Source organism: Acromyrmex echinatior, chromosome 13 (assembly GCF_024713525.1).
Source record: "Acromyrmex echinatior isolate Ae372 chromosome 13, ASM2471352v2, whole genome shotgun sequence".
NCBI lineage: Eukaryota > Metazoa > Arthropoda > Insecta > Hymenoptera > Formicidae > Acromyrmex > Acromyrmex echinatior.
In genome coordinates, this window is record NC_141864.1 from 2,605,025 (window position 1) to 2,632,704 (window position 27,680).

Sequence of the window (27,680 nt, forward strand, 5' to 3'; positions counted from 1 at the left end):
TTTTCTCCAATTTCTCTATTTGCAATTCCCAATTTGACATTTTTCTGATTTCCAATTTTGTGGTAACCCTGATTTTTAAATTAGCTCAACCTGGATAACTTAATCTTTTCTTTTGCGTTTATTTGCTTTTAACATTTTTCAATTTGTATTCATATTATATATATATAGTATATATATATGTATATATATATGTATATATATATAGTGTTATTATTGATGTAATTTATTTCTTTTATAATTGCAATATAATTGCAATATAATTCAGTTTTTTTAAAAGAAGAAACAATAATTGATAATTTTCTAAAACAGGCCTATCCAAAATTAATTCGCGAATTAAACATTTCCCTCTCTTTATCTCGTTGAGCGAGATAGAAAGAACAAAAAAAAATAGCTAAAGTTTTACCCAGTGACTGACTGCTTTAACATTTATTCTTATTTTCTACCTGCCTTGACAATAGAAAGGTGTTTAGCTCGCAAGTTAAATTTTGAATAAACTTATTCTAAAACGATCTATGGATTGAGGATTAAAAGATAACGGTAAACAATTCAATGCATTTTAATAACTGAAGTTGTAATTTTAATATTAATAAATAAATGGGACTACTAAAATTTTGTCAGAATTTGTCAATTTCGTATCGGATTTATTTATCGGATTATTATGTTAACTTAAATAAATAATTTCACGTTATCGCTATTATAATTTCAATTTACGCTGACATTACAGACCATCTCGTTTTCTGCGGAGGCGCTTAATTTATTTCGCAAAGTGAAAGTCGGTATCGTTATTTATTAATTTATTTTTCCGCGTCGGAATCAAATAAGATAAACGAAATGTTCACATACCTGTGCTGCGGAGGTGGCGTGGGTGTTCGCGATAGAGGGAAACTGGCGACTTCCCTCGTTACCGAAAGCGATCGGATCGAGCCGAATGTTTGGTCCGGCGATAAATTGGCCCCGACGCTTTGTACCATGCCGCTACTGGAACATGGACATCGGTTAATTGCCAATTAGGCTCACGGAGAGTGCACGCAGCAGTGCTCTTCTGTCTTAACCCTTAAGTTCTCTTCGAATGTCTCCAAATGTGACTCAATTCAACTTTGTTCTTACGTTTCGCGGAATACAAGTGAATCACTTATTAGAGGGGTTCTGACCAACAGTAGACTAACAAGGAAAGTTCAACGAACCGTGAACTCAAATAGATTTGAAACTTCGCGCGGATATAGATTTTAGGGAACGAAGCGACCGATCCTTCAAAGAGATGAACCAATTCTCTTAAGTTTTTTTCAATATCCTTGGAAATCGTCCAAATTATTTGAAATTAAATCAGAAACGTTACAACCTTTTTTTAACAAGTATAAAACCGTAGGATTTCAAACAGTCCTTGAAAAAAATTAATTTGTGATTTCAGTTCTTGTTCTGAGTGTCGAACTTGAAAAAGAACACTCGTATATGAAAATATTCTAAAAAAATCTTAAAAAAAAACTGACATTGTCAAATGTAATGAAGATAAATAGAATGAGTAAGAAAAAAAAACTCGCGATATTTGTGATAAGTGGTTTCATTATGCTGTAATTTGCTCGAATACGTCAGTCCTCAATTAAATCATCGCTACCTCATGATCGCGAGATGACGCACCGATTCTTTTTCTAATAGTTCTTAAGAACTTTACACTTCGTTGCTCCGGGCAAGGTTCTACCGGATCGTTACGAAGACGTGATTAATATTATACACACAAGATAATTATCATTCTCGCATTCATACACACCAAAACGCGTTATTAAGTCCAACTTTGATCACACCTTCAATGATTGGGAAAAAGATTATACATACTCCGATTTACGAGGACTGACTTTTCTTTATATTAAAACATGATTAATTTCCTGTCATCGATATAAAAAGGATTCGAGGAGATCTTTTATCGATATGAGGAAATATAGGATGGACGGATTCTGTGCTCTTCGTATAAACGAGAGATTCCAGACAGTCTGTGTAAAAAAAAATCTGCAAAGGTTGGCATATAAAAATTCGCGCATATATGAAGGTTTACAACAGATATATCGCTTTCATATACGAGTCATCTCTTACACTCTTTCTGACTCTCCCTCGTCGCGCTGTTAACATTTGTCAAGTGACGAAAAGTCTTCTGAATTTAAGAATGGAGCCTGATCGATAACTTTGAAATAGTACGAACTATAGACGTACCCACGCATTCAATTTGTCTCTACACGCGAGGCATCTGTGCCCTTCGTTGACGTGAAAAGAACGTCTCGTTCTGGTCCCACGTTCTACTAAGAATCGCGACTATTTTAAGGATTAAAACGCTACCACGAGTTAAATGGTATAAGTGACTTTTTCATGGAATTTCTCTAAGTGTGATTAAAACGGAAGATACACTGTTAAATATCAAAGGAACATTGGACATTCAATCCCTTGAGTTAAATAATTTTATTATTTTATTATTTTTAACTTCTACGTATATCAAAATGTAAATCAATCTATTTCAAGTTATTTATTTTAATGTAACATTATGAATTTAACAATGTACACGGAACTGTATATTATTCGTTAAAAATATCCGTTAAAAATATCGTGTTGAAAGCGCAGAATATCCTAAAAAATATCCCATGTACACACATTTTTTCAGGAAAAAATATGTGTATCACATTGCTGACTCAATTGAAAGTTTGATTAATCTGTTCTTTAAAATGTTTTCGTTTTATAAAAATACTGTTTTTCAATTTTCAACGTTAAATATTTCACGCAATTGTAAAATACTTCCTGGTCAAGATTCTTATGGAAGGATAAAGGATACATTTGTCACCAAAAAAAAAAAAACTTACACCCCAACTGCGTTTGATTCTTATAGCCCTTTACTTTATCTTTTTGTCATACTTTAAAATAATTGATATGTATAAATAATATTTTAACAGAACATTTTTTAATCAATTTTCTAAATTAATTTATGCGAATTTTTTATAACAAATAATATAAACTATAGCATAAAGATAAACTATATCATATAATACATATAAAAATATTTAGCAGCATTTATAATGCTGATTGACAAAGTAAGTCTATTTATCTTATTAATATAGATACGTATGTGTAGCGTGTCTTGCTTTCGTGCCACGAGAATTCGCGAAACGATTATCGGACGACAGGACAGGAAATAGTTGATCAAAGTGGATGATTATCGATATTGCAGCAGAGGCTCTGGATGCTTTAAGAGATGCTATGAATTATTCATTCAGACCCGACCGGGCATGTCGAAGTTATATCCGACAAACTCGCTATTTCGCTTGCATTCGCTGAGTTCGCAAACTTTTCGGTAAGATCGGTTTTTTCGCGAAAGGATATTGGTGAGACGAAGGTCTTTCTAGAAAGACCTCCGTCGATAACGAAAAAGAAAGTTTTGTAAATGAAAAAATTTAGTTGCTAGCAAATACGGGGATTTATATTTTTACGAAAATTAAAATTCATTATTCATTTATCTAAATATGTGTGGACGTATCTAATACATTTTGAGAATAAAAGCATACAATTTTTTAAGAGGATATTTAAAATATAACGTTGAACAATTTTATATATGTTGATAATTCTGAGTAAAATAGCTTCATTTATGCTTAATGATTATGCGGTTAATGACATCTTTTATATTGTAAAAAGAAAGAATTCTCTCTTGGAGTTCTCTGGTTTTTATTTCAATTATATATAGTAATATATTCATTCTATTGTATACAAGTCAGCACCAACCATTGTACAAAAAATTATAGCGCGTTTATCTCGTTGCTTTGCATTATTTTTATGGTTTTATCTTGAGCAGCGTAAAATATTATATTCGCGTAGACCCTCGAATATTAAAAAAAATAGATGAGAGAAAAACTTCGTACATATTATTATTATAAATACTTTGTATATAACTAGAATACTTGAAATATTGCTTCAATTTTACTTTGTGCATTTATCAATATGTACAAAATATATATTATATATAAAAAATTTACAAGTATAGAAACATAATATTGGTATTACAAAGTTTTCACAACAAAGTGATATTAAAAAGTTTCTGCTGAATCACTTTCACGATAAACTGGAATTACATTACAGCCGGAAATGACTGTAATTGTTAAAATGAAGAGTCACAATTAAAAGTTAAAAACTCATTGATGTCTAAGAGCAAAATATTATTAAAAACAAATAATAAATTAAACAATTAAACAATTAAAAACAATAAGTAAATTTTTAATGGACTAATAAGTTTTCTAGTATTGATTATTGAAAAAAATAAACACGGTATTAACTTACCGTTACTATACATGATATTATAACATACACATATACATACATATATAATGTATATATAATATGACATATGAAATAATGTCCGCAAATACACCTCCAGCTAATTCATTTTTCATAACACTAATTGTTATTACATTGTGACACGTGATAAAAAATGATTATATAAAAAAAAGAAGCTTTAATTATTTCCTTCATCAATTATCGTGCGACATTACTCTAATGTCAAATGCAGCTGTATTACTATTGTCGCTCTTTTAATTAAAAAAAAAAGCAATTAAATAAATATTACAGAAAAGTATTTCTTCATAAAGGATCCTGCACTAAATAATTATATGGAAAATTGGAAACGAGTTAGTATTCATATATAATATAGCTTATAATTGAACAAACGATACAAATACAAAGCTCAATAATAATAAGTAATATTTGAATTATAGTATATCAAAGGCATAAAACTTGTATTCATGAAGCATTTTTAATAGTAATAACTTAAAAATTAATTATTATCAACTTTGTGTCTGTGACATCTCTTATTCACTATTTTATAAATTAAATATATGTGAAAATTGGTTTATTTCATCGAGACCCAATTTTCCATTAATTAATAGGGAATTTTTTAATAATTTAAGAACAAGTTTAAGCAAATATACATTCTTTAAGTGCTTATGTAATATAACTGTGAATTTATTAAATACATATTTATTGATAGACTGAATAAATAAAAAATGTCTTACAAAATTTTTTTTTTTTCGCCTAATCATGATAATCATGAAAAAATCATTTATTTCGGTCACGTATTTCTAATTCTGACGAAAATAAAGAAATCAATATGACCACTGACGTATGTAGCAAGAAATTACAATAGATCAGCAATGAATTAAAACGTACGTATTATTGCCGGCTATGAACTTTCATGTGGCTTACATTACTGATCTATGTTTGTCTCATAGCTGGATATAATGCCCGATAAAATATGTATTAAAGCCTATTTTAAGTGAACATGGCCTTTACGCGAATGGCAATCGGTGTTATGTCAAAAAGGGAACTTTGCAATCTTTCACGAATTTACATAATTACAAAGAATCTTTGGTATGACTAATTATAATATTTCTAATGTTTCTCTGGTAAAAAAATTTAATTCATATTTAGTTTCATTCGAGAAAACAACGCAGAAAAATAACTGGCTCCGAGTTCGATAAAAGTTTAACTTAAAATTGATTTACAAAAAAAAAAACACAGAGAAAATAATATGACAGAATCGATAAATACACAATGCTTCTAAAATTTGATACCAAACTTCAATAACACGTCCTATTTTTACACTCATTGTCAGAATTAGTGACATTTATAGTGATTTATACTATCCGTTATAACAGTTTGAAATCCCTCGGTTTTGTCGAGCTTTGACATTAATAAATCGGATCTCGGTATTACGTATGTCATCGAAAGTGACACATAAAACGTATATTATGACGTATATTAGAGGTTGAGCTATACTCACCTGACGGAGCCTGAAGTCACTAGGAAAGGCATGGGCGTCGGGCACGGGCTCAAAGGCGAGCTGCTGACGGAGCTGCGAGTGCTGCTCAAAACGGAGTGCGGACATTGCGGCGGGCCTACGTGCGGTCCTCCCGCACCGCTTCCGCCTTTGCTAGACGTGCGACCTTTCAGGCACGGGATCTTCGGCCATCCGCTTACGTCCTTGCCAGATACCCCTGAAACAACACACATCTCATTGGTTATTTTAGAACACTAGCGACGGAAACAGATGCACTGATGAAACATCAGCAGCGAATCGTTTAACTAATTAGTTATCAATTTACACGTGTACTTCAAATTTTTTGAAAAATTCAAAGCAAACTTTTTGTTAAACACTGAAAAAAGTGATGTTTCGACAGCATTATTTTAATTAAAAATAATCTTGTTGATTTATAACAAGGATTAATAAAATTAATAAAATTTTATTAAAACAAGAGCGTAAGTATTTGTTTCATTAATGATGTTACTGATGAATTAAACATAATTAATTAATTAAAATAATGCTGTTAATACATTATTTTTTTCAGTGTAAAAATATATCAAGTTTTTAATAATATGGGATTGAGAATTTTTGATCAATAGAGTTTAAAAAAAAATTATATAACATATTTTTCATTTAGTTAGAAATTTAGTTTGAAAGTTTACTTCAACGAGGATTTTATTTGAGTTTATTTATCTCTTACTATAGATAGGATAACTCCGGCAAATACGCTGCAGAAGTCAGAAAAAATAGAAGGGGTAATTTTCCGCAACTACTCTGTTGTATGGCTTTATGTTATATTAATATTGTGTTATGATTTCAGTTTCTTACTGTTAATATTAATAAAATTATTGTGAATCGATTTGTCACTGTAATAAGTAACGCCATTATAAACTATAATCTACATAAAATGTGTATTACTGTATAGTGCGCGTAAAAGGCTTAGCGGTTATTTCGATTTTGATATAGAATTATCGTGATACATTTTTAGCGGGCGGGATTTATACCCAAAGTATATAAAGTGCGCAGATTGGATTTAGTGCACTAAATGTATCTATTACTTCATATACATATTTATCATTCTTATTCCTTAATAAAACTTTGTAAAGTATAACTTGTATAAGTTTATTATAATGTCATTTTTCGTCTTATTTATAAGCATTATTTGTAAATTTTTCGTGAGCCGTATATATCCCTCCTCTTCCTATAAGTAGCCATATATCTCATCTCTATGAGATATACAACATGCAAGAGGTTTAAAATTTTTTTTTTAATACTAATACTAAAATTTATTTTTTAAAAATAAGTATTTCGGTTTTCTAATATTTTTTTTCATAGTAGTAGATAGTACAAAGTTTTCACTGATATAGTTCATTTATCTTAAAAATAGAAAATAATACTTAATAAATTAAGTTTTTGCTAGATGCAGTGTATATACCGGAGTTACCCTATATAAATTTAAATACACAGTTATAAAGAACGTAACAATTAACATTACACAAAAAAATTGATTACAAATAATCTATTCATAAATTTTTATTTGATGCTTTGGAATGCATTGTATATATATATATATATATATATATATATATATATATATATATATATATATACTAAACAGATTATAATAGATTATGCTTTGCGACAAAATATATTCTACGTCTAAAAGCGTATCGTGATAAAAAAGTTGTTGATATTTTTAACTCAACGTCGTTTATCTCAACGTCATTATAAACAGAAAGTTTTACTACTTTTTTAATAAGCTGTATTTAGCTGTATTTCAAAAAAACATAAATTTTTTCAGTTAACTTTAAATTGCATGTGCATAAAAACTTTGAGAATAATATGATAAAGCAAGATAATTGTACGAATATATTACATTAATGATAAATTTATATTCAGTTATTCATCAAAAACTCTTCAGAGTTTAAATTAATCTAAAAATGTAGAAAATAAATGCTTTATTATTTTTAATCATTTAGGACCGATTGTTCCATCTTTAGATAAATTATGTAATTTACTTATTGAATAAACAAAAGAGTAAAAGAATAAAACATAAGAGAATAAGAGATCATATGAGCTGAAGTTTACCGAAAAATCCCCTTAATATCTTGTTAAGGGAATCCTAAAGCGAACTTCGAACTCCGATATCACCAGAGATCGATGTTTTTAAAGCGCATCGATATGTCTTTATATAACACCATATCAATATCTCACGCAACGTATGATACACGTAGTCGCACTTTTGTGTCAATTTTCGTATAACAAATTCGTCGCGATAAAGTCTAAGTTTAATTCTAAACTCGAGTTTAATTCTAAAAACTCGACGTTATTTGTTCGTGCAAACTACGTGTTTGTGAATTACTATTTCATAAATATAATAGTTGCAAAAAAAACTTTCGTATCAAGCAAATATTGACACGAGACATCATGTTATACTAAGAAATGATAAAAAATATATCAATTTAGAAATTTTTAGTCGTTCTTGAGATAAACACTCCACTTCACAAATACTTCACAAATAATTTTAATGCGTATATTTTAATCCTGGAAAAGTATTTTCGAATCTGTGAAAGAAAAAAAGTATTTGTTATACAAAAATTATATGATTTAATCGATAATACAGACAACTTTAGGATTCCCTTAATGCTTTATTCTATAATCAATATAATCAATATATATATGTGTGTGTATATTATATTTAATCAATTTATCAATTTAATCTATACGCGCGCGCGCGCGCGTGTGTGTATGTGTGCGTGCGTGTTTTTTTCTTAATAAAAATTTTAGAAATACATACAGTGAAAGAAAAGATTGACTGAATATCTCATAGTATTTTTAGTTGCAGCAGCCAATTTTTGGTTGCATTAGCCTATCGAAATTCTGTATTCTGTATTCTGTATTGAGCAAGAATTGGCTGCTATAGTTAATTAAAAATGCCATATTTTACCATCTAATTTGCTGCAGCAATCTTTTTTTCAGTGTAAAGGACTTTAATTCTTGCATGATTTTTCTTCGATATTATCTCAAGAATCATTATAAGATAATCATATCAGTATGCGTGCTGCACGTTCATCATGAATACTAAACGGGAGATGTTGAACTCCTCCTGTATTGATAGCGTTATTGCAGTGTCAAGATAATGGGGTGTTTAGTATGTAAAGGGGAGCTTTCGCGACCTCTTTCGAATCCACCGCGATTTGAATATACACGGCACGGTTAGTGATTTGTCGAAGTGATACGCGATTCTCTTGGTTATTTAGATTTCCGTCATGATAGAAACTGAACATATATTAACAGATGGAATGATTGTGTCTTCATTACATGGACAGCAACTAGATCCGCTCTTCGTTTGATATTCTTTGTTATGGAGAGCTCTAAATAACGCGTGTCATCGTTCGAAGTGAAATAAAAATTGTAATCATGTTTCGTACTGTTGGAACATGATTATTTAAAATGCCGATTATTTAAAAATTTATATCAGCGAACATCCAACTATTTTTGTCAGTGACTGTTGGATGGGAAGATCTTTAAATATCGATTAAATGTCACATGTAAAAAAATATACTAAAAATATAATAAAAAACGATTTGCAAATGGATTTCTGAAACCTCTGTCAAGTTACCATTCCTATCACTAAAAATCAGAATAAGGTATGTAGCAAAGTAAGTGCTAATTTAGTGCTAATAGTATTCTATTCCTGATTCTAGTGCATAAGTTATTTAGCAGAAATCTGCGTTTAAATATGAGAATGTTGGATTCAATATAACACATAATTCAAACAAAATTTAAAAAAATAGATGTCACAAAATATTAAGCTCTTTAAGTACTTTTAAGTATTTCAATTTTAATACTAAAATTGCTGTTGTGTCATTTTTTATCTATCTGATAATTTTTCTTTTTCAGTTAATTTGGATTTGCACGTGGAGCTTTAGATTTTTGTGACTTTTCATAAATAGTTTTCATAATTAATTACAAGTAATTTTACTTTTATGATGACAACCTTCCCTCGTAAAAAGCTAAATTTATCTTGAACCGCAATTGGATTAATTTAGACTCGCAGTTCTAGTGTTAAAAGATACTTTACATTTGTTTGTTTTAACGCTCGATAATTTAGAGGTGCTTTTTCAACGATAACTGAAAACCAAAATTAGATGTTATATATCTTATAGGAGTCCAAAATTAGAAAATAATTTAACACTGGAACCAATTCTCTGTGTTAATTTTGAAAGATACTTTATTGTTATTCGTATATTATTATGACTGCTTCTTTGACTTGTATTTTCTAAGCTTAGAAATATAAAAATTGACACAGAAGCTCGCAATTTCGATATTAAACCATTTCTTAATTTTGGTAGTCCTAAGATATACAATCTCTGTTCACTTTTTTTATCGTCAAAAATTCCTAAATTATCAAGACTTTTTAAACAAACAAAAGTAAAATATCTTTTAAAATTGAGATACATATAATAGAAGCACAAAGAGCATTTAATCTTTTTTTTTCCTTTATTTAAATATTATACTTTTTTATTTGTCGTATTTTGATCTAAAAATTAGAAATTAAAGTAGTAAATTAACGCGTAATTAATACTTAATTTTGATATATAGGGTGATTTTTAACATATTTCGTCACTCATCATAAGCAAGTAGAGTGAATCGAACTGAGTTGAAAAGTCTTCTACCATTTTACAATTTTCTCAATAGTTAACAAGATATTAATTATTAAAATTGCCAAATATTGGTCTTGAATAATTTTTTACTCAAATACTATCAACTTTATAGAAAAACTGCAAAAGACAAAAATCATTTATTTTCTTCTCATAAAGTTTTGAGAATTTTTTCAGAATTTTTTAATACCGTATTTTCTCATGTTGATAAAAATAAGAAAATGCAGTACTAAAAAGTTGATAAAAAATTCTGAAAAATTTTTAAAGTTCTATGAGAAGAAAATTAATGATTTTTGTCTCTTGCAGTTTTTCTATAAAGTTGATAGTATTTGAGTAAAAAATTATTCAAGACCAATTTGGTAATTTTTAGTAATTAATATCTCGTTAACTATTGCATAAATGGTAGACTTTTCAACTCAGTTCGATTCACTCTATCTGCTCATGATGGGTGATGAAATATGTTAAAATTACCCTGTACCTTGTTTCACATTTTCAGTGGTAACAACTTGACAAAATTTCTGAAATATAAATTTGATAGACATTCTAACATTAACACGATTAAAAGAAAATCAATTCCATGGCACTGAAGAAGAATGTAAAATTATTAGAATATATAATACAAGGAACATGAAAACATTCTTGAAATTTTGAATTCTTTGTTTTACGCGCAGTGTAATTTGGCAAATTTATTACGTACGAAATTCGGGAATGCTCGTTGGGCTCGTTGGATTTCCGGGATCACGGTCGTTCGCCAATTAAATTCTAGCTGCCTTCCAACGTCAACGTTGGATAATTCAGACAGGAAGGAAGCCGCTCAAACAGTGCAATGCGGTGGACAAGTACAAGCATGAAATTTGTAACGCGGTCGGATTGTCGACTCGAGAGTCTGCATAGAGCGTGGAATATTCTGTTCTGCAATTCGGTCTTCCAACAATGGAGATCAACCCATACCAACAAAGCCTGTGACCAACATTTCGTTCCCAGCTATGTACACTTCATGCGTACATGTATGAGCGCGAAAAAAAATGATAACTGTTGCCAAACGCATGACTGCACGGTGATGTCGTAACATCCCGACGAGACAAGAAAACGTCGATGAATAGATGATGCTGTGTAACGACTGTCGGTATTCTTCCTCTTCACAAAATGTAAAGTCATTTTATTAAAATTGAATTATCTCGTACAGGCATATACCGATAATTTGAAACGTTTATGTAAATATTTTTAAATGTTAAATTTATAAATGATAAATATTAGTGATAAACATTTACATTAATAGATACATTTTCAAATAATAAATTTATTAGATTAATAAAATACGTATGATAAGTTATTTCCAATAAAGATTGAGATATCTGAAGACAACTGTTTTTTTCCTTTGCACACACATTTTTATCATTGGCTGAAAATATAACCTATTATCTATAGAAGCTTTTTTTCTCGTAATGACCCCAGTTAGCAAACCATCAACTTTAATGTCAAAATGTAATAAATTACCATGAAGTAAACGAAATTCTAGTTTCCTCGAACTCTCTAAACGCAAATATCTAATACTATAAGGTAAAAGGTCACGGAGATTAGTGCTAAGGAGATTAATTTTTCCTTCCAGGAAATTAAATATAAAATCTTTTAGATAACGAAGACGGATGTAGGATTAAAAAGATTTAAAGAGAACTTTGAAGATACAAAACAATATTGTAAATTTTAATAACAGCATTAGTAATCAGTTATTCCAAAATAATTATTAAACCAAAATCCAATATTTTACTTAACGATTTAGTAACAATTGTAAATTCTAATAGTATTATCAAGTTATAATCCAATCCCATGCGCTTAACAATTTCAATTATCCTCCCTCGGTCATTCATTACTTTCATAGCATCTACAGAACAAAAGCTTTCGAACTAAATTATTTATCGGCGGGTGAGGATGTGTGAGCATGAATGTTTGCGGCATGCCTAGCCGTCGCCGCGTCGCCATCGTATAGTCGTCGTGCAAGAATCGTTTAATCTCGAAGTCAATAGCCGTCACTCTACTTCCGTCAGAATTTCTCGGGCTTCGTAAAGCTAGACAATAGCAGAAAAGAATGACGCAGCGGCGGACTAGCGGATATTGCACCGTCGTGTCGTAGGTACAAATCGCGCGGACAATAAGAGGGAAAGAAGAAGCCACAATCCGGAGGCCGAAAGTATCGGAAAACCGTTCGATATTCGTCTCGGGATGAGGTCTTTTCAAGTATAGAGAGTTTCGTCATGGGAGGACGAAGAGAAGAAGATGAGACGGCGAGGTCTGCAAGCGACAGTTCACTGGGATTTGTTCCTAACCAACGTCCAGACTCTCAATAAACTTGCGGCAGACCGCTAATCGATTACCAGCATCCACGTATCTATGAATGTTTCAAACTTACCGTTTTTTTCTTTTAATTGAGCGATCGAAGTAAGAGAAACGACGATTATTTCAATCCCGTTATTAGATTCGAAAATTAAAATTGGGCAAATGAGGTCTCGGTTGTTTTTAAAAAATACCAAGATCTATTTTAAAAAATATTGAAAAGAATGAAAAAGATAACAATAGAAGCAGATTCTTTGTGCAGATACTTTATACATACTACGCGTTATATTTATTTCACTTTGTACACAATTTTTATATAGGGCAACTAATTTTTTTGTTAATAAATTCAGAGTCGATCTTTTTTTTCCAAGAAATTTAATTTAATATCTATCTTTTTGGCAAATTTTTTTTTCACATGTTAATTTTTTGTACATGTGCGCAATTTAGAGGAAATTATAGAAATCGAATTGCAACACATACGCCTGCAGATATACAGTACCGAAATAACATCATTTTGACTCTAATTAACTGACTGACATAGTTCATTGGAATAGGTCAAAGGAAGTCAAAGGTGGTATTCTACGATTCAGTGGCGGTCAGCATTTTAATTGGCTGATCAGGCATCGCCGAAACGTGAGGACGACCTACTTTTAGCAAAGGCCAAGACTGCCGGCTAATTCGTCGCTGCGCTATGCCATATTAATCAATCCCTCTCTCCTCCCGTTATCTCTGACGGCGTCAGGGTTAGCGTGCCTTGCAGTGCACGATAAACCTGACCTTTCAACAAAATAAAATATCTCATCGGATCTGACGATTGCACAGTTGAGCGATGCGGCGAAACGCGTCCTCGTGGAAGATCAATCGGCGTTTAACGACAATCGCGTTTAACTGATAAATCGCGAACCATTTGCGAAATATGCTCGAACGCCAGCGAAATTAATGCAGCCTCTCGGAAAAGTAGGATGGGCGGATGACCGCCAATTCTACTCCCTTTGGAGCATATACGCTACGCATGCATTTATGGAAAATGGAGTCAAAAGTTCAGGATCCTGATGGAATAATACGTTTTATCGACGTAGATTTTTTAGTTATATAATTTACGTTGGACGTCACCCCTTTTATGGCTTTTTCGAACAAAATGTAGAGGCGGCAAAAATGTGGAGAATTGTTTTTGGATTATAGAGAATTAAAAATCCTTTCTAGAGCAGCTGAGCTTTAGAAGCTGAAAATGATAGCAAAATTTTTTCCTTAAAATCTAGAGAAAAAGTTGAAAAAAATAATAATTTCAAAAAGGCTATTAATAGATCCAACTTATGAAGATATTTACGAAATGTAAAAGATTATAGACTGTTTTGCCTAATTTTTCTTTCTCTAGATAAATAGAACATTATTCTCTTAAAAGTTTACTGTAAATGTTACAATTACTTGAAAATAGTTATTTTCTTATTATGTTATCATAATTGTATTAAAAGAGCTTTTTTTTAAGCTTCCTCATGTGCAGTTATCCGATCTTTATTTATGGTTAAAATTCACTGATGTATGGTTTATCATCTAGTATAATAGAATCTTATCATGCAAGTAGCAGTGTAATCTGACATATATATTACCTTTTTAGAAAATATAATAAATGCAAAATATCTATATATGTTGTACGCGGCAATTTAATTACAATTCAACGCTACAATTAATATTGTAATTAACAGAATGTCAGGGTGACTTAATTAATGAAATGTAATTGCAAAAAGTCATTTAAAATATAAAATCATAATGAATAATGAACGTTAAAGTTGCATTTTCACGTATGTGTCTAATTAGTTTAGTTTATTCAATTTAACAAAAAGCTTCGCTTTTACAGAACTGTAAAGTTCTGTAAAATTTTTAGACTTATTGTTAGTCTGTTAAACCGAACAGATACATCTTATTTTACCTTATTTTTATCTATACATATCGAAAAAAATCTGTTAAAATCTATCAAATAAAAACCTACCTAAATTCTAGCTAAAAGAAAAAAAATTTCTTTATTATCTTTAAAAGCTTCTCTTTTAAAACTCAACTTTTCTGAAAAGGATTTCCAATGCTCTATAATCTAAAAGCAAATTTTTGCCGAGAAGATACCACCTCTGCATTTTATTGTTCGAAAAATCCGCAAGTGAAAAGAGTGACGTCCAACGTAAATTATATAACTGATCAGGAAATCTACGTCGATGAAACGGCTATATTCATACGAGACAGTTCTCTTCGCACTTAAGCATTTTGTCGTCATATTACTGTCTTCTCTCTCTCTCTCTCTCTCTCTTTTTCTCTCATAAGCCTATCGTCTACTCGCCCACGGAAAACCTTCCGATACTTGAAGAACTGGAGAAAGTTGTAGTAAGTCAGTGAGTGGGTGCCGCGGGTACGCAGATATAGAAGAAACAAACTGTATGGACGGAAGCAACGTTTATACACACGGCCCTGAGAACACGGCTGCAACATCTGTCGTCTAATTGTAAATTGTGGAACACCGTCCGACTGTCGTCTGTGCTCCGCACCTGCATTGTATTTTAAATACTGAAATAACAAAACATTTTTCCACGCGCCAAACGATTACGAAACAATTTGTGCACGCTGTATCATCTTGAGGACAAACAGCTTCTTCCAATGTTTTTTTTTTATTCAATGTTATTTCGTGTTAGTATGTAATACATTAATGCACGTTTAAAGTTTGTATATTTCTCCGTCAATCCAACAATCCTATTTACCAAAAATTAATGGCTAGCGTGAGTTTATTACGTTCATTTTGTGAATTCAAATAAGCAATCCACAAGCATAACTCTATAGAAACAGAAGGATTAATTACAGCCTAAGAAAAGTCAATTATATTCCAAAAGCTTTTGGAGCTCTAATTAGCTCTTCTATGTCTACTTGACTTAATATTAGTGATTCATCTCACTATATATATATATATATGTTAAAACAAATTTAATTTAACTTCTAAATAAGAACAGGAGTCAAATTAACACAAACATCTCTACTTTTAAAATATCACAAATTTTTAGATTTGTGTTTCTTTAAACGACTGATGCATATGTACTAACAATAAGTTAAATCAGAAGTAGAATACGAATAATTAAGAGTTAATGAAATCGAAAATCAGTTTATGAGCGGAATACCCTTGCAAAGATCTAAGAGAGCGCGCTTGCCATCAGAGACCTTCCTCGATAATAATAACCGTCGCGTTTATCTTCAGTGACGTTCATGAACGCCGGTAAAATACGAAATGCGATTAGGCGGAGGGCGAAGTGCGGTAACGACATTATCCGACGTTGCCGTAGTGTATTTGTTAAGAGAGGCGGAGCAGAAAGGATAAAACGGAGAAGACCGACATTCAGGAACGAGAGGAAGGACGAGACAGGACATAGGAGGAGGAGGAAGAGGAGCAGGATCGAGGGCAGCAGATGTCATGGACCTTGCGCGACCCATTTTACCCTGTCCTATATAAACTAGCTCGCTAATGCTGTTGCTAAACCACCATCGACGACGTTCAGCGACGCCCACCATCGCTGACCCCGGTTGGCAGTAAGCAACCAATGTCGATAGTCTTTATCATTACTGCATCTCCTAATGCAGCTTCATTTATTCTGAAGATCGCATTGTATCTTTTATTGACATCTTTACTTAGCCGTTTGTGTTTCATAAAATATATAAATATAATATGGAGAGTGCAAATCAATATCTATGAAAGAACTAAATTCGAAATATATCGTTACGCGAATTTTATTTTAAAAACAGGATGTTGATTTCTGAATCAAAAAGAGAATATTTTATATTCTTCCCGAAAGCGTCATCTATGACGAAAGTTGTTTTTGCAAAAAATTTTGCAGATTTATTACAAATGTGACGTAAGTTTTATAATTCTGTATGGAAAAAAATATTTGATTGAATTAACTGGAATTCTGGTTATATCTATTAGATATTTCTGATTAAATCTTCTAAAATTCTAGTAGATTTAACCAGAAAATTCTAAATTAAATATTAGTTATTAAAACTAAAATTCTACTAAATTTAATCAAAATTTTAAATCATTCATTTTCCAGTTCTTCAGAATTCCAATTAATTCCAAATCTTTTTCTTTGTGTGTAGAAATTTTAAGCATTAATATACACGATATCATCCTACACATTTCTTTTCTTTGAAGAAATACTACTATACTTAGATAAAAATAATGGTCTCTATTCTTTTCTTTTTTTTAAAATAATTTTATAAATAATATTTTCTAAAGATGTTAAAATTACACGTAGAAGAATAACTTATAATTTTTCTATAAAAGTTTTTCTGTAAAAGTAATAAAAATTAGAACACAGACAGAACAATCCATAGTAAAAAACCGAAAAAACATCGTTTGTATTAAGGATTAAGAGGATGATATGACGAAATTATCGACATTACAGATTAAAAAGTCCTTCAAATTGGTTTTACAGAATAGAAAATCTTTTTACATGTGTAAAGTACATATCGAATTAATTTCGGGATATTCAACTTAAACTTAAAAACATAAAAAAATTCAAAAATTATGTATATATCATTTTTTCGCTTTTTCCGTTTTTTTCAGTACCCTGAAGTATATTCGTGTGTGTTCAACACAACACAAATTTAAATATAATACATATATAAAAGTTTTAAATTCGAAAAACTATTTAACCTGTAATGTCGGTAATTCTGAATCAAAAGTCACGCTAACATCATATTAATAATATTTTAGAAATTTTTGGAAAAATTTGTTTCGTATAAAATATGTTACATACATATATAGGAAACTGTGTACCGATTCTTGCTTCGATTTTCCGTAGAAGGAGTATCGATCGCACAAATGAATCTTGCCACATAAAAAATGCCACTCAATTGCGTCATAGAGACGACCTGTGGATGTCGATTGAATTTCACCTTGTGGTCACTTCGTCTTCCCGCCCCGCGTTGACGTCTACGCATCGCGATTACGCGATTTGCATTCGTGCTACAGCGATGCACCAAGGCTACGTTCTTCTCGAAGACGATCCTCTGCTGCCACGGGGAATTTACATTTAGATCGAAACGCAATCGGTTCACTCAGCGAAGTCGATTCGGCGACGACGGATGAGCACCAGTTTTCCGCTTCGTTTCCAATGATGGCAAGGAGAGATCGCTATATATATATATATATATATATATATATATATATATATATATATATATACACGCAATGTAATATATGTAGACTCTTCCTTTCCGTCTGTCTCTTGAGGCAGGGCTTCACGCATCGCCGGTGATGCGCTCGCAAGAAAATTGCGTATGAACTTATCGCTGAGTCATACTCCGCTTGCGCTGCGAAGATCAAATTTACGGAGAGTTTCCGGCAACGACGAGATGAATTTGTCGAAGCGTGAACGTTTCGAGTTAGCGCAGAAGATAGCAAACTGTAAACAATCTATAAAGATACAGAGTGTACCAGACCTCCAAAAAATACTTTGGAGCAATATGGAGCCGATTTTTCCTCAATTAAAACATGAAGGCCTCAAACATTCAAAAAAAAATATCCGTTTTTACTAATTATTATTATTCTCCGATATTTATTATCAAAACATAATTCAATTAGGATTCCAATAATAATAAAATAAAAATTCATAACATTTTCACGATATCTCCTATTATGTTCCTGAGCAAGTATCGACAAAGAAATTGTCTCAAAAAAGTATCTCTTTACAATACTCAAAAGTATTGTTTAAAGCTGCTCTTCGTTTAGATTCGTGTGACATAATCGAGTCCACATTCTATTATTTTCTTTTTCTGGTTGCGTTCAAATTAGTATTACTCGCAGACGGAAATTTTAAAAGCACGTCGTCGGTCACGCTTTCCATGCCATTGCTCTGATTGCTCATCTTCAAGACTCTTGCCCGCGTTTTTTGCATGGCCTCTTCCGCAAGACAAGCTGTGTTTAGCTACGCTTCGCGGAGCCAAACGTACTTTCGTCGTCTCGTCATAAAGCTTTGGTGACAGTTGTCATTACCGTATGCCACCGTGAAGAATGAGAATTGTTTTCGCACGATGAATACTCGTCTTGCTTGAAATTACGATGATGTTTCTAAAAATGGTGTCTGTTATTTTTCATACGAAGCACGCGTAAGTGCTTGTTTAACAAGTACTACCATGTAATTCACATTTGAAAAACGTCAGTCAGCATAAGATTGGTAAAGAAAATAGTTCATCATGAATTATAACTATTGAAAAAATTATCAGAAAGTAGATAGTTACTTTTTCAAAGTTATCATATATAAACTAGGTAGTACTTTCTTTAAACAATTTTTAAATAATTTTAAAATTATCGTCATCATAATTATACAGGCCTGCAAAATTGGAGGTGTTGAAAGTTGATTGGGATTTAACAATGTTTTCTTACGTAATTTTTTGCGCTGAATCCGTATCCGGCTGCAGAATTGCTTTATCACGTCAAGATTTCGAGATAGCTTAACGTGAAACTGCCAAAAAAGTCGTTTTCAATCATATTTAAAATTAAATTAAAAAAGAAAAAGATTTCATAAATCATTGTAAAAGCAATTTAACTGACCAGGAAGTCATCCACTTTGTCTTAGAGACTAGACTTCTACGAGGTACAATTTATCGAACTTCGAATTGGTATATTTCCGGAAGAAAAAATCACTTTGAGATGGTTCAAAATGGAAAATGATATTGTTGATAGATTCGACAACAAAAATTTTCTCAATTTTTAATTTAATTTTAAATATGGTTGAAAATGGCTTTTTTGGCAGTTTTAGATTAAGATATTTCGAAATCTTGACGTAATAAAGCAATTCTACAGAAAGAAATTGTTAAATCTCAAAAACCATGCAGGCCTATGTTATTTATATATGTTTCTTTGTGACCAATGCTATTGTACATTACGAACCGCAATTTCGTTTTAAATGTTGCCTCGGAATGGAACATATGTTCTCTAATGTATTCGGACCATGGAGTCATATGTTTTTTCGACATTCTCTTAACAAGGATCTTCCACGTCTGACTGAGTTCACATTGACAATGTGAATAACACTTTAGATTGAATCACCAATTGTAAGCTGAGAATGATTCCAAGAAGAGTTGAAACGTTCTATATAAAAAAATATATATTTATGTTTTTACTTACAACGTTTTTATTTATATTTGCCATTTTCACTCTTAATGTTTCTATAATGTTATCATCTTGTTCTGTCTTTTCTACCTGTTTTCAATCAAACACGATAACAAGCTTAGAATCTGATTAAGTAATTCAATATCCATTCAAATATTCAAATAAGAATATCAAGAATATCAAATAATTTTAAACCATTCTGTCAAATATTTGTCACAATCGATTCTCTTTTTATAGCTATGAAAGTTATATATTTTCAAAACTACATATTAGAAGACCATTTCGAAATGTCTACATTTGCTTGAAATATACTCAAGAAAATATCATCGCATCGGTATGAGATTTCTGGAAAACTTTCAGTCTCGCAAAGAACGCACAAAGGGTGTATCCGAGCCAGGATGAAAATGGGAGACGAGAACCCGTCCTTGATAGAATATACTAAGCTCCTTTGGAGTACGCAATAAGATGTCTGAGGTATATAATGCAACGCTCCGGATGTGCCGAGTACGCGAGACGCATGAAAAGGAACGCGTTCGAATCGAAGAACGCACAAAGAGGGAGAAAAAGAGTAGCGATCCACTCGGGCTGAAATTAAATGGGCGGAACTGAAAGTGATGCACGCGCGTCGCACTGCGTCCCTGGATGCAAAGAGCTTTCTTCCTCGAAATTTCTGCGTGACGAGAAACGATCGAGACCGACCTTTAGCAGCACCGAATCAATCTTTCTTTAAACTTTCCCTTCTATACGCGATGCTGTTACCACTAGAATTTTTCTGCAAATGCATCTTTGCCTGATGCATCGACGCAATTATCTTTTTCACGTAACTGAGCAATTACGTGCGCGTTCAGATTAAGAAAAGAAAAGATTGGAGATAAGAAAAAGACTCGGGGAATTCTTCGTAGAAAATCTAAAATTTCCAAAGTGTAGGAAAAACTGGAAATGTTGAAGTTGAATGAATGATGTCTTTCATGGAGAGAGAGAAAAAAAATCTCGTAATCACTGAAAAAACATAATCACTGAAAAAATTATACAAATACATGCTGCGTAAAACGCGTAAAGGTCGAAGCCTGTAATTTCAAACGACAACTTTATTTCCTTAACGTAATCAGTCTCCTCACCCGCGAACGCCGACGCATTTTGTGAAATCTAGAATATCATCAGCAACAGAATCGCGTTTCCCTCTGCATTCGAGTGTGTATATTTAAAGCAATTAGCAGAATTCTAACGTTCCGCTCTACGTCGGTGATGTATCATTGATACGTTATATACACAGATAAATACGTTATATATACAGATAAATATGCTGTAATAACAATTATTTGTTTCAAATATTTCAAAGGTTCACAAATCTATCATAAGTTCATCACAAGCATCAAATTTATTCAAAATATGTTTAGACTCCTAATGAGTTTAATATTTCAATCAAGATTATTAAATTAAAACAAATTCGATTTCGCTTATTAGATACATAAAGTCGATTCCTCGATCAATTTTATAATATCTTTCGAAATAAAATAAATTCTTGTTTTTTAAGTGTATAATAATCATTTTTTCTAAAATTTGTAATAAGTATATTTATTTTAAGATTATTATCGAAGAAAAGATTCTTCGTAAAAAAATATACGTAAAAAATCGTTACTTAAAAGGATATGTGCAACTCTGATAATATTTCTCTCATTTAACGACTTGCAAAATACGAAAAAAAAAATAATACAACAATAAAAAAACCAGATAATTGTCGTTTTGCATTATTCATCATTCACATTTTAGCATATTAAATGGCATATGGAATAAAGAATCCCTGCAAAATAAGCTTATTGACTTATTTTCTACAACCTTAGATATTTCTTAAGTTTCGCGAGTCGACAAAGCTTGAAAATTGCAAGATATAGTATGAGTAACGTTACAACGGAATATTTCGCACAAAGGGGTACGCAAAAACGACCTTCAGCTCTAATAAGATTTTATTGCGTGCTACGCCGCGAAAGAAATTGCAACTGGGCAATCAGTTGAGTTCCAAGCTTTGCGACCCGAATAAATCGTCGTATAAAAACGAATGGGAAAACCACCTTGAAGTTAAAGTAAGAACATACGTACGTATGTGAGGAGATTGATGGAAACAAAAATTAAGAGGGGATACCATCTTTGAGGCTTAAAAATAATACTTAAATTTGGCAATTTTTTGCAGTGTACTAATAAAGTCAATCAAAAATCATTTCGAAGGGCTTTAATATATAAAGTTTTGAGAATACAAAAAATTTTTTTTATTTTCATCTCACAAGATGGCGGCATTATATAATAGTAGAACTATTGAGCCTCCTTTTTTTGATGAGTGTGTACGAAATTTTGTACTCCATTGGATCTGAAAAATCTAAAGAATTTTATTTTTTACATACTTAAAGCTATAGAAGTACGTAGGATTTTTTCAAAATATTGATTTTTGTAAAAATGATCAATGTTTGAAAAAAAATTACGATATTCGAAAAATTTTCATCTTTAAATGTTAATAACAAAAAAGTTTTTCAATATATCGCAAAAATTCTACATACTTCTATAGTTTTATGTACAAAATTTCGTTTTCACCGTTTATACACTCATTTAAAAAGGAAGTTGAATGGTTTTTCTATAAAACTTTATATATTAAAGCCCTTCAAAACGATTTTTGATTGACTTTACTTTTTTGATTAGTTTACTACAAAAAATTACTAAATTTAAGTTTTATTTTTAGGCCTTAAAAAGGTGGTATTTCCCTTAAACAAAACAATTACATTTTCTCACGTCGCTAATATATGATATGTTCATTCGTTGCTGAAATCTTTATTACGAAAATTCACATTTATTTTATAAAAATAAAATCTGTTACCAATACATAATATTTATATACAATATTGTAATGATTTTAATCATTTAAATAAATATATATTTTGCACTCATTATCTTTTCGGAAAAATAATAATTTTATTGAAGTGTGAAAAAGTGTAGATTACCAATGTCTAAAATTAAAGAGAATGAATGTAGCGTTGAATGAAACTCTAAAGATGTGGCAATATTGCTGCTCATAAGTTCAATCTTGATATATAAAAAATAGATATCATAAAATAAATATAAAATATAAATGTAAAAAAATAAAACAAATGAACAAGAAATTGAGGAACAAATAAAACACAAGTAAAGAAGATAATAATACAAAAATATAAAAAGATATAGAAGGTAATAATATAAACATATAAATAGCATATAATATAAACATATAATATAAACAAATAAGTACAAGATAGACAAGAAATTGAGTAGTACATAAATTTAAGTAATATAATTAGCAATGCACGGTATGTCCAATAAGACTCTTTTTAAATAAAAATACGTAGCATTCTATTTATAGTTTGTACATGAAAAGAACAATTTTGCTAAAATATTCACAATTTTGCTAAAATATTCACAAATTTGAAAATAATTTTGGATCATCAAAATATAATTACGCAAGAAACTCAAGCATGATGACCATGATGAGCAATACTGCAAAAAGTTTTGACGTTCGAGCAATCAGTTAGAGTATCCTACATAATTATTTTAATAGTTATTTTAATGGTTTAACGAAATTATTTTCAGATCTATATCTAGTTAAATTTTTAGATATTTTAGCAACACTTCCGTTTATTATGTATAAAACATTAGTTGCTTCGTGTCATCTAGTCGAAGAGACTGCAGGTCTTGCAATTTTTATTATCGTTGCATCGTCAAGTTTCTATATATGCTTGCAGCAGCAACTGCCACATACAAGCGTTGCAGTAACAATTCTCTCAAAAGTTCATGTCTCCCGTCAAGATGCGACTAGCGGGAGCTCTAAATTTCCGGAGCTTCTTGAATTTTTGACGCTACGCTGCTTCCAGAACATGAAAAATTTAAGTCTCCGAATCCGCAACATTTATTGATCGTAAAATGTAGCCTGTATACGCATTCAATATTTACAACCGTTAAAAGTTATTCGACAGTGATCTAACATTTTGATGTTTCCAAATTTTATCTCGTCTATCTCTCAGAGTCAAGCAATCGATAACTCATGTTACTTTCGATTTTTATCGCCTCTCACGGTTCTCCCAAGTCTAAGGTCCGGAAGTAATAGGATTATTTCCATTGCTAAAGATTTCTTGCCGGACGATTCGATGCGATTTTTTTCGATCTCTCGGCCGAATGCGGAAACTTGTAGCATTCGCGATGCGCGCGATCGACCCACGCAATAATCTGATAGAGCCGTATTAGCCTGAATTCCGACAATCCAGTTAGCTACCCTACTCCTCGCCCTGCTTGATCCAGCCTCGTCCTGAATTTGAAGCAATTGGCACAAACTGGCACGTTCGCGACGATAAAATAACATATGTCGATAGATTTCCTAAGGCGAAGTCGTAAAATAGTAAAGTGCCTATAAATTTGTTATTAAGATAAAATTAGCTAAATGTGAGTTATTAAGTAGTTAATACAACATACCACTTATACGTAACCAGAAAATTTACGGAGACTTTAGTAAATTTTAAGATAAAGTTAAAATAATAATCATCAAAAATAGTAAAAATAAAATGGAGTAAGACAAATGGCAGTCCATTATCTTCCAACGATGCACATTCTAACGTTGTTGTAGATGAGTAATTTAACCTAGCAAGCGTATCTTTCATAAAAAAAATGGATCATTTTGCTGTAATTTTAACAAAACATCTATAAAAAGCATAATGGCATCGCGTGCGTGACACGATAATAATGACTGGCGATGTTGAAAAGCAACATCGAGATCTTTTCTCGAGAAGCATTTTAGCGGCAATTCTGCCCTTTGAAAAGGTATCATCGAAATTGCCGATGCGTTTATTGCTATGCGAATCACAAAGGGATGATTGCACACGACAAATGATCACGAGACATTGCAAAGAAAAATGAGTTTCGATGTTCACAGTATTTACACGGAATAGCTTATTTTGTTTTCAAAAGTGTGTCGATGTATTTGCGATAATGATAAAGCAAACGATAATGAAAAAACTTTCTTTTATTGTGAATTTTTTCAAAAGATTGAATTCTAAATACAGATATAAAACTATTATAAAAATACATTAAAGCAAACAACAGAAAATTTTAATGGATACAATAGACACGCAATAGAACAATAATAACAGTACATGCAGGTGTCTCATAACTACCGAATTTCCTCTTAAGGACATATTCTTGAGGTAATTTTGAGACGAAAATTCTAATACGAAATTCTAATATGATGTCGAGATTACAATAATTTTTTTTAATTATAAGCCAACTTTAAATGTTTATAAATAAAAAACCATTTTACTTTTAGAGCCTTTATTATTATTTCTGGATTCTTTTGAACATTCTAAGATGAAAATCCTAATACGAAAATATCGAGGCTACAATAATTTTCGAATTACATACTATCTTTAACCAATTATAATTTAAAAACTATCGTAGCCTCGACACTTTTGTATTAGGATTTTCATCTCAAAATTATTTCAAGAATATGCCCTTAAGAGGAAATTTGGTAGCTGTGAGATACCCTGTATACATAAAGATAAATTAAAAATTATATTAAAAATAATTTTAAATTAAAATTAATTTTGAAATTAAAATTTTAAGAAAATAATTCGAAGAAGCAATTAATTCAACAGAATAAAAAAATAATTTTAAATTAAAATTTAGAAAAAAATTAATTTAGAAACTAATTTTATAATTGAAAAAAAAAAAAAGATTCAAGGGACCGATTAATTTAACAGAATAACCGCTTGAACTAATTTAGAATTAAGTTTTTTCTGAATAAATTCGGATTGATTGATCGATTAATGATAAACTAAACTAAAATTACAATATATAATCACAGATTTTTCTTTTATCTCAATATTTACAGAAAAAAACACTTATCTTATATATAAGATTTCCTTTATCGAATGAATAATATTGGATTCAACTCACCAAGCATTTTGATACCTTGAACTGGACTCAAAGGGTAGAAATCCCCGTGAAGTGGACAATGGAAGCCCACCCTGCGCTCTCTCCGCCTCGCCCTTCTCGTGAGCATGCAGAGCAGCACGCCAAGCGCGAGCATAAGGGCGCCCACAACTATGCAGATCGGCCCCAAGATACGGGAATTGCCGGTAAAGGCAATTCGTGCGGCGTATGAGTTCTTGTCTTCATCTTCGCCGGGGCCGCGATAAGAAGCAGCTGTAACGGAGAAATGGTCGAAAATTAATCATAGAAGTTAATTAAATAATATTTATCAGGTTTGATTTTTTATCAAATTATTGTCTCCTTAAAGTTTCTCATTTTCCAACATCTATTTTTCATTTTTCAACCAGACAAAAGACATAATAAAGTTATAAACGAATAAAATAAATTTTCACATCTACATTAATTCTATTCATTTAATGTAATATATAAATATTATAAATAATACAATAAAGTAATAATAATCTATTTTTGTTCTTGAAGTGTTGAATAAGCTGTTAAAAAATGACAACTCTTAATTATAAAAATGTAAATTAAACGAGTTGTTCAAATATGATTGTGCTCGCCTTTAGCGAAAACGTTGAATACGCATTTGAACCAAGACTTTATGTTCTCTTCGTGTGCTTCTTGTACAATATCGTAAAATCACTTCTCGTTTTTTTGAAGAACTATAATCACGTTGATCCAAGTTACCGACTACAACGCGAATGAGAAAACTTTTCTATCGAGAAGTTTTAGGTATATGTACTTAAAGAAGGAACTCTCTGCGCAGATTATATATAATAACGACTGTCTGACTTCTCGCCAATTGCGAAGCGAGAATGTTACGAAATATTTGGAGAGAAAATGTGCGTCTGCAAAGTAACGGAAATCATGAACATAAATATGTTCGTTCGCCTTCGAACATATTTTAATCGATAACGCCGCGCTAGTGAAACGTTTCATAAACGATTAGCATGCGCAGATCCGACAAGCTTCTCTTTGCATTTATTTTATTTCGTAAAATAAGATAAGAAAACTAAAATTCATTTAATATGATTAAAATATACAGACAAATAAAATGATGTAGTGTTAAATACATGTTTATCGATATACTATTTCTTCATCTTATGCCTACATCTAGAAGATGAGTTCTTTGAATTATTCTGATTCTAAATTTTCATTTATAATAGTTAATTCAAAATTTAATTTTCAGTGCGATACTCAATTTCAATTTTTTATAATGAAAAATATTTAAAATATTGAAGATATTGATAATGTAGCGATATTAATAAATTTCAAATAATATTTTAATATTAAATTTTATAAAAATAAATACTATGTTCTGATGCATAAAAAAAATTTATTTTTTTCAATATTTAGTATATTATTGTTGGTATAACAAAAGTTTTTATTCTAAAACTTTTTGTAGTAACATGAGATCACAACATTCCAAAACGTAAAAATAAAAATGATATAGGTATGAAATAATATTAAAACATACAGAAGATAGAAAACTGTGAAAAATAAAATATAAAAATATAAAACTATGAAAAATATAAAACTTATTAATCCCAAATAAACTAAATATAATAATTTAAAAATGTTAAGAAAATTTAAATAGTAATCCGCTACGTTTACGAAATAATGTATCTATTAGTCCCGTTTAGTCAGTAATAAAAAATAAAATCCTCGTTCCACTTGACTATCAAGGAGGGCTCGGCGATAAACGTAACAAAAACATTAT

At 30.9% G+C, this 27,680-nt stretch overlaps 1 protein-coding gene across 10 annotated transcripts in view; it reads right to left on the reverse strand.

The window, feature by feature from the left end:
- Positions 1-27,680, reverse strand: part of LOC105153688 (uncharacterized) — a 107,840-nt gene that overhangs the window by 10,810 nt on the left and 69,350 nt on the right. For 8 of the 10 annotated variants that reach the window (XM_087412272.1, XM_011068685.2, XM_011068687.2 and 5 more), the window contains exons 3-5: positions 25,922-26,170; positions 5,804-6,017; positions 844-978 (exon numbers count right to left, since the gene is read on the reverse strand). In XM_087412272.1, coding sequence (XP_087268398.1) covers positions 844-978; positions 5,804-6,017; positions 25,922-26,170 — 598 coding nt within the window. The remainder of the gene's footprint in view (positions 1-843; positions 979-5,803; positions 6,018-25,921; positions 26,171-27,680) is intronic. The other 2 variants (XM_087412273.1, XM_087412277.1) reach the window with 2 other exon arrangements.